Source organism: Drosophila sechellia, chromosome 2L (assembly GCF_004382195.2).
Source record: "Drosophila sechellia strain sech25 chromosome 2L, ASM438219v1, whole genome shotgun sequence".
Lineage (NCBI taxonomy): Eukaryota > Metazoa > Arthropoda > Insecta > Diptera > Drosophilidae > Drosophila > Drosophila sechellia.
In genome coordinates, this window is record NC_045949.1 from 12478511 (window position 1) to 12498120 (window position 19610).

General features: G+C 40.4%; 1 protein-coding gene across 1 annotated transcript; it reads right to left on the reverse strand.

Moving 5' to 3' along the window:
* Nucleotides 1–11382: 11382 nt before the first annotated feature.
* On the reverse strand, nt 11383–12789 carry LOC6617774 (beta-1,4-glucuronyltransferase 1). The gene is made up of 2 exons (XM_002042050.2): nt 12056–12789; nt 11383–11996 (listed from the first exon to the last, which is right to left on the reverse strand). Exons 1-2 carry the CDS (start codon nt 12728–12730, stop codon nt 11448–11450), a joined length of 1224 nt encoding a protein of 407 aa, XP_002042086.1. The 5' UTR covers nt 12731–12789; the 3' UTR covers nt 11383–11447.
* Between the last annotated feature and the right edge of the window lie 6821 nt (nt 12790–19610).

Sequence of the window (19610 nt, forward strand, 5' to 3'; positions counted from 1 at the left end):
ATTAAATAGAGCAGAAAAGCGAATTAACTTTTTTTCTATTAGATGTAAGTGTGAATTTATGGAATAATCAAATTATGGCTAATTCAATGCCGATACTTTTTCATTCGAAAATCGCCATTAAATCCTCTACATTTTTTGCCAGCTAACTTTGCCATCAAAGACAATTATTAGGAGAAAATAATAAAATTTATGTTACTCAGGACTGGCCCGAAATGCCAATTAGCGTGTCCATTTGGACTTGGTAGCCTCTTAACGTGGAGATCTGCTCTCACTTACCTTCCTTAGATTTTCCACCCCACTCCCCCACAATTGGCGTGGTTTTTCCCTATTTAGGCTAAACAAACGATGCCCCGGGATTAGGTTCCTTTTCGGGGGTATCTATGTCAGCATTAGCTAATTCTATAAAGCAGCTTCTGCCCCTCGTGTCCTCATCATTCGTCCTTCTTCGCCGCCTTATGAAATATTGCGGAACACTCTTTTCGCATTTCCGTGGGCGGCAGGACGAGATTGGGGGAGTTGTCAGCTCCGGCTCCCCAACGGAGATGCTGCACATCGATGGTGGCACGTACTTTGGTTAGCATTTCAGCTCAGCTGCGGCGACAGGGCGACAATTTAATTTATTTGGCCGCTTTGCTGGGGACGCGGCGGAGGTGGTTTGAGTGGTGGGCGTGGCTGGAAGTCAGCGAATTTACGATTGACATTTGCGTTTAACCTACTTATGCTGATTTGATGGCAGCTCATAAATAAAATTTAAACCATTGGCCGGACGCGAGACCTAGACCTGCCAGTTCTCAAAATCTCACCCTCTTCGCTCATCAATCGCAGCTGCTATCAATGTGGGCCATCATCTGGCCCATCATCCTAATCATCATCCCACTCTATTATGATCCTCCACGAGCTGCTCGTAATTGAACTCTTAGTGGGGCAAGCAATTTGGATTTTTAGTGCAAGTAGCGGCAAAGACAAATATTTAAAATCCCACGCAGCACTTGAAGAAAAATGCGTTAAAGTCATTCATTAAATCTAAATAAAGTTTAACGGAATTTTCTCATACTTTCCAATCATTATCAGTTCCTTTGAAAATTAACGATTATTATTTGATATAAAATAAAATATGGAATATTATTTTGGCATAATATTTCTTCCTGTGCATTCATCCACTTCATCCAGTCCAACTGCTCGACAAATTTTTGTCGTCGGTGTCAAATGACGCAGAAAGTCGGCGCAACGCCTAGAAATTAAAACGTGAAATGAGTCGTAAGAAAAACAATGAAAAACTCCTAGAAACGAAAACGAGAAGCGGAAAACTCGTCTGAAAGTTTTTCGATTGTCTTGGGAGGAGGATGAAAAGATGGGGGTATCTGTATCTGTGAATGGAGCCTGCGTTCTCTGGCGAGTGAAAGGTTAGGAGTTCGGCTAAATGTGTCACTGGGGTGCAATTTGAAAATGAAATTTCTACGTATTTTTTGTTCAGCTTTTCATTGCGCTACCGTAACGCTCTGCTGCCCGATGACCTTGAGGAGGTGGGGGGGAGGCGCTGTGCCGCAGGGGAGTTGGTTGGGTGTCCTTGCTGGAAGATAGTTTTTAAACTTTTTGTAACTTCTCATGTATATGCCGTGAAAGTCAATTTGATTTTTTCCAATAAGCATATCGTAAAATATCTTGAACAAAAAACGTTGCCCAAAGGACAGTGCGTTTCATGCATTTTCATCATATATTTTGCAAATAAAAGTTGGTTTTGAAACACATTTTTTGAAAAGGGTTTAATAAAAGGGTTTAATACATGTATGTTCCCACTTTCAAAAATCTCTCTCCTCGCAATTAAAGCTACCTTAATGCGATTATTAAATATGTAATTTAAATTACACGTAACGACTGCATGAGCGTATGTGAAATGTGCAGACGGACCCTTTTGAATATTTAAAATACAACCATTTTATTACAATATCTCACTCCGCCACATAATCTCTTCATAAATATAATATTTATTAAATTTTCCAACCAACAAGCACTGAGCCCCTGACCTTGGCCCATCGAAACCCCCAAAGACGCTTTAAAACCATCAGCTCCTAATACTTTTTTCCGCCTGTTCTTTTTTTTCGGTTTTATGCACTGGCCGGGAGTCAGTAAATGGTTTGAAATTTGACATACTTATGCCCAAACAATTCAAATAAAGACCGGAGCCGAACAAAAGAGCAGTGGTAAAGGTTGAGTTGAGATTTTGGCCCGATTCTTTTGGGTGTCAGCAGCATCCAGCGGGCTAAAAAGGATGGGCTGTGGGATTCGAAGGGCTTGGATTGGCAGGGGGGAGGGGTTCAAAAGGTTGGCAACCCCAACGACTCGACTAAAGCCCAATTCAATAACTCAGGCGAAAAGAAGTCTGCGATCCTGCAGAATGTTGGCTTCGGTTGGTTTTGCTTTGGTTTGGTTCCTTTAGTTAAATGTGCATGTCGAGGGCCGAGGCAAACAAATATTTATAAATGCTCAAATAGAACAGATAACTGTATTTTTATATGCACACGCTCAACTTCTCATCACCCAGTGAATATCTATATATATTATATATATTCACTTGGCTGGGGCCAAAAGTATTTCGAGATTCGATTCGATTCGATTCTGCATCTCGTGGAAGTTGAGTCGTCGATGGGTCGACGCTTTCATTCATTCATTCATTCAATAGCATCGCATTGGCAGCAAAAACAACAAGGGCAACACATCTATATGAGCAACAACAACAGGAGTAACAATTTTATTGCTTGGCATGGAGCATATGAAAGCCGCCCGGCGAACCCATTCCTCCATTCCGCCACAGGAAACAAAAAACACACCCACAACCCTTTAATGCCTTTTTGTGCGGAATACCCTGTGCCGGAATCGGGCAACTGTATAGTTGTGAAAAATCAGGGATATATATCAGTACAAATCAAAGGTAAGACGTACAGATATGCCTCTATAAAAGGTCCTTAGTATATACTTATAAAATCTATATTAATTTGAACGATATGAAGAACTTAACTTATATTGGCCATATTCGTAGTTAGATATTTATATAATAAGCATATTTTCAACATTTTTAATATTTTTCAAGCAAATTAGTAAGTATAAATATATTTTATATAATCCTGCAAATGTAGTTTTCAAAGAATATATGATATTCGAGCTGTCGCATTATCCTTTCCGTCCGTTTCCTGGTTATTTCGTTTTCATGCTGTTTTATTTCTGCTGCCAACCCAAACGAAAAGAGCGCAAAGGCGGCAGAAAAAAGGGGAGCAGGGAAGCGAAGGGCGGAGAGAAAGGGTGGGGGGAAAGGAAAAAGGGATTGCTTGCCTGCGCGCAGGAAGAAATATATATTTTTCCGATATTTTAACATGAATTTTGCATATTGTTAATTTTGCCTTTCAACTGAAAACGTAGCGCAAACAGTGAGGAGTGGAAATTCAGCGAAGTGAGGAAGCGGAAGTGGGAGTGTGCTTTTATAGCATTTAGCTTCCGCTTGTGCATGTGTGAGTGTGTGCGACTGAGTGTGTGTGTGAGTGTGACTAAGCAAATGCGACCCTTTGTGTGTGTGCGTTATATTTATTTGACAAGCGCATTGAGTTTGATTTTTGGCCTTAAGTATGCGAACTGGAGGAAATGGAATGGAAAACTAGAAAGTCATTTTCCACCTGTTGCTCTGCACCAACTCACCATTTTCCAGGTGGTGAATACCGATTTCCCATCGTTTCGAAGCACATTAAAAATATGCTATACACTTTTCCGCAGGTAAGTTATTTCAACTTAATTTAATTCAACAGAAAAAAACACGCTTTTCACATATGTGGCGCGAACATCATCGTTGAAAAACTGTCGATTTTTAGTGCAAATACTTGAAATGAAAAGCAGCAGGAGGCTTCAAACGCGCTAGGAGTGTTAATAAATATATGCATTAAAATCAACATATGCAATGGTAAATCAAAACGAGCTTGCGGCGGTATAATAACTCGAACTGCCAGTCCGGATTTAAGTGTAAGAGATGCCATCAAAATGCTTTAAAACTGCTGCAATTTAAGTTAATTACATATTTTACGTAGCATCCGGAGTCTTCTAGAGCAAAAACAATAAACTTTAATTGGTCCCATTAACTTTGATTGAGATGAATACAATTTATTGCTCATTTATGGCATTTATTAAACACATTTCAGTTTTATAATGCCTAAAGGCCCACGAAATCGATAATAATATGTAGTAAAAAAGAGATCCTTATAGTCGGGTTTCGACTAAAAGTTACCCATACCCGCTACTCAACGTTTTGTTGTTCCCTTGATCTTGAAGTTTACACGGACATGTGGACGGACATATCGAATCGACTAATATCCTGATCAAGAATATATAGATTTTATAGGGTACATATAATTCTTAATACCTGTTAACACTTTTGAACGCATCCGGTATACTCTTTTATTATATGAGTATGAAAAACATGAAATATGTTTAAGTAATCTTAACCAAAAATATAAGCAATTAAATTTTAAATTAATTCCTAAACGGGTACCATTTATTGCATCAATTAATTTTTACTTTCTAAAAAGAAAAATATACTATTACAATTTTATTTATTATATTATCGAATGATTGCTTGACAAAAAACTATCTGCTTTAATGTTTATACCCTAAAATGTATGTTCTAACTCAATGATCCTATTAAATTTTCATAAAAAACATTGTTGCTTCATCTTATAACACATCTGCAAACAAATAGAATACCTATGTTACCATAGTGCTCCTTAGGTTACATACGAAGCACACTAATATAATATCCTGCTTGGCAGTCCAATTAGGACCATACCGAAAACCCGAAGTAAGGAAACATAATAATAATTTAATAACTAATTCCGGTTGAATGTAGCAGCTTGTTTGCGAGATCGCTGTCATAAGTTAACCCCTGTTTGTGTATGAATATACAAGCATTATTCGTGTGTCTGGAATCTATTAGTTGTTTGCATACGAAATTTGTCCGTTTGCCATTTGGCCTTATGCACATTTTGGCAAAACACTTAACTTTAACCTTAACCTTAGCAATTTCTTTGCAGAGTTATGCATATTTCATGTGCTGCTGCTGCTATGCTGCCTTGGCTTATGCTGCACAAAGCCGGAGCTCATGTTCTCCCTAATGCAACAGCAACAACCACTATCGAATTGACTAATGGCCTTGACTGGAGGTGGGTCTTAGTGGCTTAAGAGGGCTATGAGTGGAGGAGAGGCGGGGGGGGGCGAGGCCAACGGATGGAAACAGCAGCTGCATGCCCTGATAAACATTTGTTTAACATGACCATTAAGACAAGTCAAACTGCAAACGCACACGGTGCATACACACACACACACACACACACTCAGGAGCACACCAAAAAGGACCTCCGATAGAGACACTCATCCATGCAAATGGCGCAATATGGCATAGGACATGCAATATGCCATATACGTATACACACACACGCTCACACACACCCAAATGCCAGCACACATACTAATAAGTAACAAACAACAGACACGATTACAACCAAATGACACAGAAAATCACTCCTGGGCGTTATGTAGATGCTCATTGCATTCAGCCCGCTCCGCTCCGCTTCGCTTCGGTTCTATTCCATTCCATTACAGTTCGTTTTCAGTTCAGTTCAGTTCGGTTCGGTTCGACTAGATCCGTTGCCGCCACGCCCCCTTGAACGACGCCCCTCGCTGCACAGGACTCAGTTCGGTTCATATGAAAGTAAATTAGCTTAGTGCTTCTCGGTGCACTGAAAAAAATGCATTGAAAGCTTATCAAAATCATTTCAATTCAATCTTAACTTGGCTACACTACTGGATTTGTTCAAAATAAGAATGTTCTTTCTATATCAACTTACAAGAATAATCTTAGTAAGATCCTTCTTTTCTCGCAGTGTATTTTGGCCGACTTCTGACTGCTATTTATGTGCAATCTGCGCCCCTTCCATCAGACCTCATGCATGTTCCATAGGCCGGTGCGTGTCTGCAGTCCACAAAATATGCCGTGCCACAATTCCAATGGACGGGCATAAGCACAGCCAACTGACTTAGTGACTCCCCCCCATCATCCTCCACATGCCCCGCATGCCCCACATCCCCCATATATCCTGACCGGCTCTGCTGGCTTCCTTTATGGGCTCGGTCCAGCCGATATGGCTTAAATCGATATAAATGCGGTCATTGGGGGGCCATGGCGGGCATTTCGCTTTCGATTTGTTTATAGCTGCGTTTAATAAATTGCAAATGAACTTGGAGCCTCGCTTCATCTCAACCCACCACACTCACCGCCCCTTCAAGTGGATTTTTCTATGATAAGCCATCGAAGTAGAGGCATTTGCATTGTTTCTGGCTTTTATGTTTGCCATGTGTGGGGAGGAGGATTGCCGAGTCTCTGAACAATCAAGAGGAACGGGAAAAGGCTAAATTATGGCAAAATTCTGGTTGAGTAATTAAGGCGATGGGATGGGAGAGCACCTCTTATGAAGAAGTTGCATTATTATAAATACTTTTGTGTGAAATATGAAAAGGTGAAGTGACTTTAAAAAACAAAGGCATGATATGGATATTATTATCCATAATTGCAAACAAAATAATTACATTCAGCTAGAAGTGAAAGTCCTTCAGACAAAATATTTAATTTATAGCCCTCATTTAATGACCGAAACCACTCTATTTGGTAGCCAGCTGTTGACAGTGCCATAAAGATTATCCCGACCTATTAGTCCCTATGTCCTGCCAAGTATCCTTTTTGGAAATAATTACAATAAGGATATTTCAGCATAAGCCCTCCATATAGCATATATTGATCGGTTTCTTTTTTGTGTTAGTTCTCGTACTTGCCAATGTTTATTTTGCTGGGCACTCGATGGCCTTCTCTATTAGTTTTTGTGAGTGTTTGTATGAGCTCTAAGAAATATGAGTGCCCCGTGGCTGGCGAGCGGCAGCTCCAAGTTGCAGCCTCCCGATTCCGTTCGTCTTAACCCTCCAGCGGCCGCTGTGCCACATCTGCCCCCGCAGTGAGTCATAAAAATAGTGCAAAATAGCAAATGCTACAAACGCCAACGAACCAAAAATGAAATGGCTTAAGCTTTCCAAAGCGTCGCCGATGGTAACTTCACTTTGTTCTTGCCCCTTTCAAGTCCCTTTCTCCGCTTTCCCCGATTCCCTGCTTTCTCTTTCCCCGATCCCTTACCCCTACACTCTGAACCCTGGAATTGTTGCTGCTGCTGCTGCTCAAATATAAATGCATTTCACCCGACCACAAAATGTGTTCAGCCGGAAATTGTACGTGGAGAGCGTGCACTGCTAGAAATTACACATCAAATTGTTTATATATAGAATTTTAAATAAGTTCATATTTTATACAATAATTAATGATTCAAATTTTTGTTTTTTATAAAGTTAAATTATAAAATAAGTGTGCTACAACAATTTGCTTACGAATAAACAATAAACATTTTTGAATTCCCTATGGAACACAGTGCGTATGAGTAATTTTTTCCTAATAAAAGTTACAAATGCATTAGAAGTTCAATCCCTGCATAAGCTACCCTATAAGCTCGGTTTAAATATCATGAATTTTTTTTAGTGCACAGAACAGTTAGAAAGGAGCAGGGGCAATCGAAACCCCTTCAGTTTTGTGGCAATATGTGTTGGCATGGGAGATTGGGCGTGGTTGGGAGTGGGCTAAGATCCGCTTGGCCCTGCTCCGGCAGCCATATGTTCCATTAGCGTTTTTTAAGCGCCTATTGCCACTGCTGAAATTTTAACAGATTTTCTCCTCGAGTTCCGTTGGTGTTTTGAACTTTGCGGTTTAAATTTTCACTAACCGACAAAGCGAGTAAAAAATCGAAACTACCAAAACGCAAAATAGAGGCATGTGTATATAAGGTTGGGTTTTTGAAAATGCAAATCTCTGAATATATAAAATTCCGAATATAGAAAATATTTAAATTTATAACATATAAAATGATGTAAATAAATGTTTCTGTTTTTGCTTAATAATCCAAGTACTTCTATTCTACTACTACTATAATTCTGGAAAAAGTTTGTTATTATAATAATATCCGCCAGCCTTCTGCTCACAATCGAATTACCTTTTGAAAGAGCATCAAAGCGCGATCGGCTTTTGGGGACTCAACTTCTAAACTGGGCAATAGCGCCGCCTTTTGCTTATTTGCATCGATTTGCGGGGCCAAACGATGGGGGCGTTGGGGCAAAGCAATGGTTTTTGGTTGTGTGGTCCAAAAAAGTGAGTGGGTGGAGTATAGTGGAGGGGCTCAAGTTCTTTGGAGCTGTTTTGTGGACTCGTTAACATCGTCATTGCCGTCAGTTGCACCTGCACCTGCACCTGTCTGACGTTGCAGTTTCGTCCTGTTTCGTTGTTGCCATACGATGCCGTGCCATGGAATTGTGAGCTGAGGACGCGTCAAAGTGCAAATGAGCTCAACGATGTCTGCCCTGGCTCCCCTTTCCAGCAATGCCCCGCTGAATGGATATGCCAACAGGACGAAGGCAGGAGCTGAGACTCTGGGCAAACACAATAAATGCATTCATGCAATATGCATCAGGTAATCTCGTTGCTTTTAATCGTTGTTTGACATCAAAATTACAATTTTCTTAAGACGCTCCATTTATCTATCTATATGACATTTGTATGGAAAGGATATTCACTCAATGGCGAATGTTTGCCTAAGCTCCGCCTTTGAGTGGGGGTTAAAAAACTGGCAGCATCTTAAGAAAGTTTCTGGCCATTTTCAAACAAGCATTTCTATGGCACAAAGGGATCCCCATGCCAACGCATCTTAGCAATCTTTTATTCAAAAGAAAAATTGATGCCGCAATGGTTTTGGTTAGGGGGAAATCCCAGAGTTTGTCCATCTAGTCAAGTCAACTTCCTAAAGAAGAAAAAGGGCAGGAGTATGTTGCAGCTACATTTGCATTTGCATGCTAAATTATTATATCACATTTTTTAAGAAATTTCATATCACTGAAATAGTTTAAAGAAAATTTATAGATAAATCAATTTTACCCGCTCTTCTAATTATAATAGTTGTTTTTAGTAGTGTGGCAATTAAAAAGCCAATTTTTTAGCGATTTCTTTATATTTCAGAAACTATTAACTTAGTAGGCTAACAAACTGGGTGAGTTGTCGAGCTTTTTGGGGAATTAGCCCTCGGTTCGGAGTCCACTTGGGCATCAATAGAGGATGCCCCGACACGTTGCCACAATCGCTCACTTTGAGGGCTGCCTATTGTTTGGAGCTCTTTCTCCGCTGTTGCTCACTTTTTTAGTTTTCCTCCCCGGATACTTTTGTATTTTCCTCGTTTTGTTTGTTTCGCCCGTCACTTTTCCTAGTTTTTTCATACACTATAACAATAGAGGTAGCTGGGAAATTGGGTGTTTCTGTTGGGACCAAAGGACTTATTGAATGCTGCTGCTCTGGTTTTGTCCTTCATTGTGGTCAATGCTAAAGGCTGTCGATGGGGCATCTTGGGTCGGCTAGCTTTTCACAGACTTCCTTGAACTATCAAGTGTTTGGGCCTAAACGATAAGGTGATTTGGGACAATTTAAATTGTTTGCTTATTGTTCTAAAAAATCCTAGGGAAAGCATAGACTTTCCGGATAGTTCAATTACAGAAAACGCATTGAGACCTACTGCAAAAAATTATGTTTGTTGAGCTTTATGAGTTTGAACTAAAAAATGCCATGAAGTGGAGGTACATTTTGTGATTTTGACTGTGCTGGAAAAGCGTTTGTCGACTACTCTCAACTAACCAACTAGTTGTTGTTTAGGATATTTGTCATTGTCTTATTGAGCAAAAGTCTCAGATGTTTTCTGAGAATGGGCACCTGGAACATTCAGTCCCATTCAGGTGAAACAGTTTTTTCACGCCGCCCCAGGCCCAGTGCTGCCCGTCTCTTTTCCACCCAGTGGACATAATCGAACCGGCTGTCTCTTTCCCAATTTGGGGTAAATCCAACAACGTCAGCAGTTGGCTGAAAGACAAATGGAAGGCTTTCGCTTGCTTGGCTACTGGTGGCAGCAATTAAAAGATTTCCATGCAGCTTCAGCTGCTTTCGTTTGCCCTACTCCTACTCCATCCAATCTTGGTATGAACAAGACCCATCCACCCATTGGCAACCCACTGCTCCTCTTTGGTTGTATATGCTGATGCACCCTGGGCACACACACATTTTTTGCTCTTGTCTCCATTTAGTCACTGTTAGTTTCAACTTTAGGGGTCATTTGTCTTTTCGGAAAACTTTTCGTCTCACTTTGTTTCGCCAAGTTGCCATGTCATTGTGACGGGTATGGGAAGGACACTATGTCTCGCTCTGGTCAGTTTTTTATGGTTTGTGCATATTTATGTTTGGCCAGCGGTTGGTAGTAGGATATTTTCGGCTTTATAAGGTTCCCAAAAGGCCGCAGGACTTTATAGACTTTCGTAACCAAAAATTCATCATAGAGCTTGTTACATACATCTTATTATTTTTTAACAAATTTTATAAAATAACCCTTCAATTGCTTAATTTTAAGATACTCAAGCAGCTTTCGTGTTGAAGTTTAGGCCCTTGAGTCGATGTTATTAAACCACAGCTGGTCCTTAAAGCGTGCGGATTCCTGCCAGGTGACCAGGATGGGTGGTACGCGGCACTTGGGTCATCCGCAAAGTGCTGTGAACCACAAAAATGGCGCATGACCTCGCAATTGGCACTTACACGAGTGCATTGTGTCTGTGCATGAACCGCAATAAACAATATGAATTTATATGCGCTCGGAAACATTTTAATTAATCACTGGAGGGCATCAATTGCATTTTGTATGCTAATAATTTGCGCTATAAATATTCCATATCCCTTCGGTCCCCTCGCCAATCAGCCTCTAAAAATCCCGCCCAGCGATTCGATTTCTTTTTACTGCCGCCGCACTCCCCATTTGATGGTGAGCATTTTAAAACGAATTGATATTCAATTAAGCTAAAAATTTCACTGGCATATAAAACACACACGCACACCACACACACACACAACCAGTAGAATGCAGCAAATAATAAATATTTATTTAGGTTTGCAGTTCATATTTTATACTATTGATGTTGTTGCGTATGCAGTTGTTGATTTTTTTTTGTTAACTGAACAACAGAAAAGTTAAGCAAACATTGACGGAAGCGGAAAAGCGATGGCGCATTTTAAGTGCCCTTTTAAAAAAGAGTAAAGTTTGAGCTTAGATGACTTTAAATATAAAAACCACTAATATAAGTTACTTTTATTTTGCAGATTTAAATGAAACCATTAAATGATACCCCAATTAAACTAGCTTAAGATATACTTATTACAATTTGTATTTCCTTATATTGTAGATACACATTTTAATAAACATAGAATTTGAAATATCACTTTTTTTATAGCAGAACTACATCTAAATAACGCATCCACTTCGAGTACCGTACGTCATCCGCATCTCCCTGGATATCTTTTTATTGATCAGCCCATTGTTTCGGCGTTCTTGAGGAAAGATCTCCTTACGATTGCCGGGCTGTTTGATGCCGGGCTTATGGACCAGGAAGGCGTTGTCTAGGATATGGAACTCGTAGTCCAGAACACACATGGCATACGCCTGGGTCATCTTGTCCCGCTGACCCTCCCACGTTAATCGCTCATCGTAGGGTGGATCCTCGACGGTACCCACAAATATTGGCTCCCAATTGTTGTTATTTTCCGAGCGGTGGCCAACATTGAAGACATTCAGTTCCTGGGAGACGACGCTCGCATTTATCCACTCCTCCAGGTTGGGTCCCCTATGGCACGCCTCACAGATGTCCATGTGAAAGGGCACTGCTTCGCCCGACTTCAACATCTCTTGCAACTCAGGCTTGGTGTTCGGAACAGATACATTGGACATCACCTCGAAAATCCGCAGCACATGGACCAACGGCGATGTGGGCTGCTGTCCTGGAATTCCAATCACCTGTGATTTAAAAATAGTTATTGCCAACTAACATCAGCAAGGGCAATAATAAACCTTACTTGGCGGCCAAGAAAATGCAAATAGTCGGACACCAATCCGGGCGTGGGATAGAGCTCGATGTCCGAGGCCAGGACGTAGTGCGTCAGCGAAGCCCGGCGTGCGATGTTGCGTCCCATATTGACGGGATAATCCAGTGTGTTTTGAGCCCTGTACATGTTCCCTTTAAAGACATTCACATACGGCGGGGGTCCATTACAGTTGGCTGGCTCCTTTAGAGCCGTTTCGGGTGGCAGCACCACCTGGGGCAAGTGCTCCACGTCGAAGTACAAATGAATGCTGCACAGCTGGCGAACCAGGTCGTGGCCAGGATGGCACTGAAGCAGGTAAAGAATGCTCTGTATAGTGGGCTCGAAGTCGGTGCCAGGAGCATATATGGCCAGGCTGAGGGGTGATCGCCAGCGTTCCAGAAGGGGCACCACATTATCCAGATACGTATAGTCTGCATGGGTGGTGTAGGTCACATTCGAATAGCACGGAATATCGCCGTGTTCCGCCATCACATAGTTCTCCAGCACCCAGTAATCCTTGTAGATCGCATGGCTGGACTTGTAAGCCTTAGACTCGCAGTTCACGAACTTTTTCAGCTTGGCCAGGGTGCCCTTCTCCAGACAACTGATACCCAGGACAAAACTAAGGACTATGAGTGAGATCAGAAGGCCAAAGAGTCGAAACATATTGTTTTCTTTTTGGGCTTTTCACAAACTGTTTTTGGGCTGACCTATGCTTCCTCGATAGATAGATTGAAATTCAACTGGATTTTATAACAAATATATTTTTCTATCACTGCAGAAAGGCCCTTAAAGTGTTCCTTAATTGAAAGCTCAAAGAATCATTTAAAACTCAATTAAGCCAACCTTTCCCAAAAGGCTTCTCGACACCCCCTATACCACCAAATGAAAACGAAACCCCAAACGAAAAATAATCTGTTGCGAATGGGGTTTATTATTGATTAGCAGACATTTTAATATGCAGGCTGCGCAAATAAACAATTAATACGGAAAATTAATGCACATTGTTCATTGTTAAAGGTAAATCCCCAAACTCGCACCCAAATCCATCCAAACCATGCCCACGTCCCTTTTCACAGCAGCAGCCGTGGTCAACAAATTTTAATTATGCGCCAGTTTTGGCTTCCATTCGCATTTGGGCGCACGATGGGGGTGCTGTGTATATAGATTATGTATTTGTATGTATATTGAAATATTAGTAATTACGAGTTGAAAATTCATGAAAATACAATTTGCGATTATTGTTATTAGTGTCAGGCAACAGGCAGGGCCTCTCCGATGGGATTCCCCTGCAAACTTTTGCAAATGGCTGGAAAAGTTGGTCGTGTGCGGTGGAGGAGCAGCCAAAATGGGATGGAGTAGTACGAAGGACAAAGGGCGCAGGACGGCGACAGCAGCTGAAAAATTTATAAATTCAATAGCACCTAATTAAAATTAAATCTGAAAGCTTTCTGTATCGACGATGGAGCACGGCTTAGGCAGCCACAGTTGGCAAAGGCATACAGCAAAGGCAACAGCAACAGGACACAACGCAACAGCAACGAGTCGAAGGAGAGTTGGCCAAGGATACACGGCACAGGATATGCACGGTAAATGCTGTAGCCGGAAATGAACACGTTCGGATGTGTGCTAGTCAAGCACTTGGAGAAAAAACTAGGCTGATGGGAATGTAAAACAAAACCCAATGCCATAAAATGTAGATTGTTGTAGACTTTATAATATTCTATAATAATGTACATATTTTTAAAATATTTGTTTATTATGCGGAAGTTTAGAATTTAGTTTATAAGTATTTTATAAATTTTAAGAAGAGTGCCTTGCTGACTATTCATTGTTTTTAAAGCATAAAAGTGCGGCCTATTTAAATTGGTGGCATAAATATAAAGCAGTAGTAAGTAAATGCAGTGTTTTTGAGTGGGCTTAAAATATTGCCTGTGGTATTTGCGAGGTGTAAGCTTATGAATTTGCATGCGATGTTGATTTTTGGGCAGTGTGTGTGCGGCTCCATGGAAAACTTTACCAACTGAAACGTTCTGTGTGTTTATTTATGAGCCGCCGTTTGTTTGCCCAGCCAGCTCGACGCCAATGTGCACCCTACCTTATGGCTTGGCTGGCTGTGGGCCATATTAATTATTGAAAGATTTGATATCGGCTTAAAGTTACGTTCGCCGTCTGTTGCTCTTATTGTTTCCGCTTGCTGCACCTGGCTGAGACTCCCCGATCCACCTGAAACCTTAACTCACTTGTCGCATGCATTATCATCAGCGCAGAGCAGTGCCAAATCTAATTTACCTTGTCTACCTTTGCCCCATCACTACTTTCGCTCCCTGGCCCGATCAACTTTTACCGAGCTGGCATTAGTCTTTGATCCGGGCGCCTGGAAATGAACCAATAAATCAGTTTATAATAGAGAAAAGGAAAAATGTGTGGGAGAACTGCATGGAAGTTGGTGCAACTTTTGATGCAGGGCGGATCAATGGCCCCGGGAGAAAGGTGAAAGTGCTTTTTTCCCAAAGAAATCATATTTATCTGTGCGGCGGACATAAAAATGTCAGAAAAAATGGCAGGGCGAGGAAGCAGGAATCAGGTGGATAGAGTTTCGTAAAGCAAAAGTCAGCTGAAAATACGGACTACCTAGTTGATAATCAGAATATGAAAAGTACAGGCTGTATCTTATTAAATTACAAAAGTTAAAAAGAAAATAATTAGAGAGAGAAAGAAAACGCGGTAATGATAGCAACAGTAATAATAAGCATTGACAAAGTATTTAAAAAGTGAGTGAACTTATACAACAGGAATATAACTTTTGAAGCGAGACAACCATTTAAACAATATTCCTTTAATGCAAATAATACCAAAAGTTATGCGATTTACACTAAAATTTGTCTGAAATTATATGAAAAATCATAGATATGGTTGTGGTTCAATAAAAATGTGGCTAACAAAATAACCAAGCTAAATCGTAATTCAATTTACACCTCCTTTAATACCAAAATGCAACTGTCACGCTTTAAATGTATTTTCTGCTAGTTTATATAACAATGGATATTTGAATTTAGATTGATGTTTATTCACTTGTTCACATTTGCCAAATTGATTTTCTAACCGAAAACGATTTTCAATTCAAATGTCTTTGCTCTGCACCGAGCTTGAATTAGCAAGATAAAATGTTTTCTATTGGCGAGCATGGTTCATAATTTAATTTCGGTGTTAGCATTTGCCATTCGAGTGAGCCGATTGTTTCTGTCCTGAGCCGATTCACTGCTAATCCTTAAGGCCGGATAACCAAGACACAGACTGGCCGGAAGCACACGAATTTTGTATTTTATTTAAGTTCGGCCATAAGCTATCCTTCGACATATTGCCGTTGACTTTTAATGTGGCGTCTGTCCTCCTGTCGACACCAGCCAACGTCAACAGCCATCATCCAGGACAATGCAAATGAGCCGGAAGGCGGGACTGGGCGGCACCGGGCGGAAACGGGGGTGTGGTCGGGCCGAGAGTCAGAGCCACGCTGCATATTTCAACATTTCCGGTTTGATTTCACATTCCAAACAAAATGGCCGGCAGACGTGCTTCCGCCATCAGCTGCACGCACCGCACCTGAACCAGAAACAGAATCTGTATCTGAATCAGTACCAGGACAAGAGCACGGACCAAAATCTTTACTCTGGACGATTGCTGGATCCATTTGCACTATTACAAGGCCAAAGAAATTGGTTAATAGATTTCCTGGTGCCATGTTGACCTTTTAGAGAAAATAAGCATAAGAGCTTGCTGAATAAAATATTCTCATAAATCTTGTATTTTTAAAGATAGAATTTTGAACGTGTTGATTAAAAGATAGGAATCCACATTGTTCTACAAAAATAAATCGCATATTTCGCTGTTTTTTCCAGTATCCACAGCATAGATCTGCAAACTGTGGCGTGATACATTCGACAAATTTATTGTAAGCCAATTGATTAGATCACATGTCCTTGCCATCATAACTGGCTTACGTTGCATGGGCAGATAAAAAATGGAGAAGGGATTGCATGAATGAACCCCTATAATCATATTCGATGCCATGATATTGGTTTAGGCTCGATTCTCGGTCGCTCTCAACGGGTATAACATTTAACTCTTTAATCTTTTTGATGGGGGGTATCGTCGGGCAGGGGCACATAAAAAATTTACCAGTTGATTTTATGCTGGATTAAGCTTAAACTTTATACTAAAAGGAACTAAGCAAGCGTAAATGGAGTTTTCCCCTTTTCTTTGGCGCCCGAAGCTTGCCGCTGTTGTTTCCAGTCCCTTTCCTTGTTAAAATAGCTTTAGTGCGGTCTTTTGCCTTCATCTGGTCTGGGTCCTGCCCCGAGTCCTTTTTACCTCCTTCATGTGTGTGTGAGTGTGGATGGGTGTGTGTGTGTGAGTGTGGGGAATGAAGCTCTTAAGCTACGTCTGACTGATTCCGGCACATTTCGAATGGGATGTCGAAAAATATTTGCTGTGACAGTTTTTGGCCCAAAAACACTCCTCTGCGCTTTTTCCCGCCCGCTTTTTTCCAGCTTAGGGGGTTGCATTTCGGCCTACCGCATCTCCAGACCATAATTCGCATCGAAAACCCATCAAGTAAATTTTTTGAAAAAGGAAAGGAGAAAAGGGGTAAAAATTGTGGTCGAAGGTTTGGCTTTGGTGCTTTGACGAAGGCAATTTTGTGTTCAGGTAATAGCTCTATTATATAATTATTGTACATTATTGTCTGCGGTTTGGTCTGCTGCACACGCACTCAGTATATACATATAAATTTATAAATCTGGCTAGTAGAGATGCTTAATAATCTGATCTATCAGATATGAAATATCAGTATACCATATATCAGTATAATCAGTATTTTAATATAAGTAAACGTAAAATGAAAAATTGTATCTAAATTATAACTTAACAGAAATATATCTTTTAGATAAGCCATTTCTGCCATCCCTGAAAGTGAGTGCTTTGACCTGACGTACTGGTCAACTTCAGATTGGTTGAGGTATCCGTATTAATATTCTCTCGTCCCATCCGTCGAACGTTGAAAAGGCAATAAAAATTTGTGTCATTCAACTGCGATGACAACGATGAATCGGACCCATGCAACCATAAGCCACCCACTTCACCCTTATTCCACGGCGATTCATTCCGGCCACTATCGATATGCCTTGACAGAATCCAATTCCATTTCAATTGACCGGCCAATGCATATATAATACTGTGTATATATGATTTGCCACCCCGCCCAACATCCAGGACCTTCGGACCGTAAGTGTTGACATTATTTATTATGTAGCTGTTGCATATGATTGGCTTTTTGTATTCGCTGCCTTTGCGAGCATGTAAAATATTCGCGTCTATTGCACATGAAGCTGTGCATAAGTATATAATTTACTTTTTAACTCTTTTATGCGAAAAAATAATCATCGCGAATTTGTATTTATTTATCCGCAGGCAAAGGATTTGCATAGTTACAAACTATTGTTCTACATTTGCAGTGAATGAAGAAATGATTCGTAAATATCCATCAATATATTTAGATTTCCTCACTTAATAAATTTCATATTTCTTCTTTGCAAAAAAATAATGCATACTTGATTGCTTTAAAGTTTCGTTTTCTCCTTTGGGAGATCCAAATCACAAGAATTTTGCTGAATTTTCCGACAAATTGAACTTAAATTTTCTGTGCCATTAATCTTGATAATCAACGGTTCATATCTGTCTGTAAATATTGAATAATAATTGTTAAAGGATGTCTGCTTTCTGTTCGCTGCGGTTCCTGCCGCCGTTGTTGTAATTTTTGTAATTTTATTATAAAAATGATCTCGCAGCGGGTTCAGCTCTGTGGGTGGATAATGAAACCGTAGCAAATAAATCAATAATTTTTACTCTTTTGTGAACGGCCCGCGGCTACTTTGAGTTTGTCTCTGTTTTCCCCCATTCGCTCCACTTCTTTATTCCGCCTGGAGAACAAAAAGAACATACATATTTTTTTATGTACAAAAAAAAAAAGCCGAGCCAAAGAAAGAAGAACACATTTTATTTGGCTTGTTGTGGTTTTGGCTGCGAGCGGAGTCGAAGCGAAGGCTTCAGTTCCATGGCTTTAGTGAGCCGATTGGGCACTTAAAAAAATTATTTAATTAAGCATTAAAGCCTCTTAATTTATTTTTTAAATATTACATTTTCAAAGTAGATATCGGAGTTAGGAACAATATTCTACAGAACTTATATTTTATTCATGCTGCCAAAATTAAGCGATTCATACTAATCCTTTTTATTTTCGAGTGCCAAAAGTTTTTGCTATTTTTAAAGAACTAACTTTTGATGAAACAATACAAATATAAATCCTTTTTATTATTTTGTATATATTAAAGTTAGCATTAAAAGATCAATATAACGCAAAAATATTCGGCATTAAGGATACTTTCTCATTTTCTCAGTGAGGCCCGCTGGGCCTATTTGTTGTTGGCAGCGGTTTTGTGGTTTTCATCCTTTTCAGGCTGCCGAGCGAATGTCCTGGCTTGGCCTCTTCTGTGCTACTCTCGTCCTTTTTGGTTTTGGTCTGCTGTGCTCCTTCCTTTCTTTAACCGAAAATGTGACGAAGGCACTGACTGTATTTCACCGAAACACACATGTGTGTAAGTAGACTCATTGCCATGTTATCCTCTTTCCTTCATTATTTTGGCTCGTTTCTTGTAGTGGCCACATAAATTGGTTGGCAAACTAATTGAAAATGGTCCGACCCCTCTGTCACCCACACAAGCTTACATATTCAATAACCTGGTAGTGTACGAGTGTGAGTGAGAGTATGTGTGTGTGTGCAATCTAAACGCTAATTAAATGATTCAATGATTCTTTTCCCGCCCCCTTGATCCATCCGTTGCCTGCTACTTTACCTTAATTTCTTTTTATTGTTTTTCGCATGTTCTTTCAATTGCTTTTATGTGTGTGTGACTAAGGGTGTTGGGGTGTTGAGTGTGTGCAGTCCAAGTCCAAGTAACTCCTTCAAGTGAGCTGACAAGTGCTAGGGGTTGCACTGCCTCGCAACCATCCTGCCCGCCTTTTCTCCGTGTGTATTTGGGGGTTAATTGAATTTTATGTGTTGGTCGCCAATCCTTAAGATTGTCTTCCCCCGACAACTGCCCCAGTCGGTCTGGACTTTGGAAATTAATTTCCTTATATTGACTTTTTTCTTTCTGCTCCGCATTCCCTTTCCCTTTTGTGCACTCCCTCAATTTCCGCTGCTGTCTGTAGAATTTCTTTGGAATTTATTTCGTTCCTGCTTTTTTGGGATTCCTTGGATTTATTGCCTTTGTGGTATATAGAAATTCTTAGGCTGACTAATGAGAAAATTATAACCAGGCACTGGGGTACTTAAGAATACCTCCCCATACTCAAAAGCTCTTCATCTTAGTCCGCCCCCAAAAACGTTGCCATGATTTCTCCTATCAGCAAAAGAATTCTATACACTGCGCAAACTGGTAGGGACATGATCTTAAAATCCAGAACATATTAGTTTTGTTTTTTATCG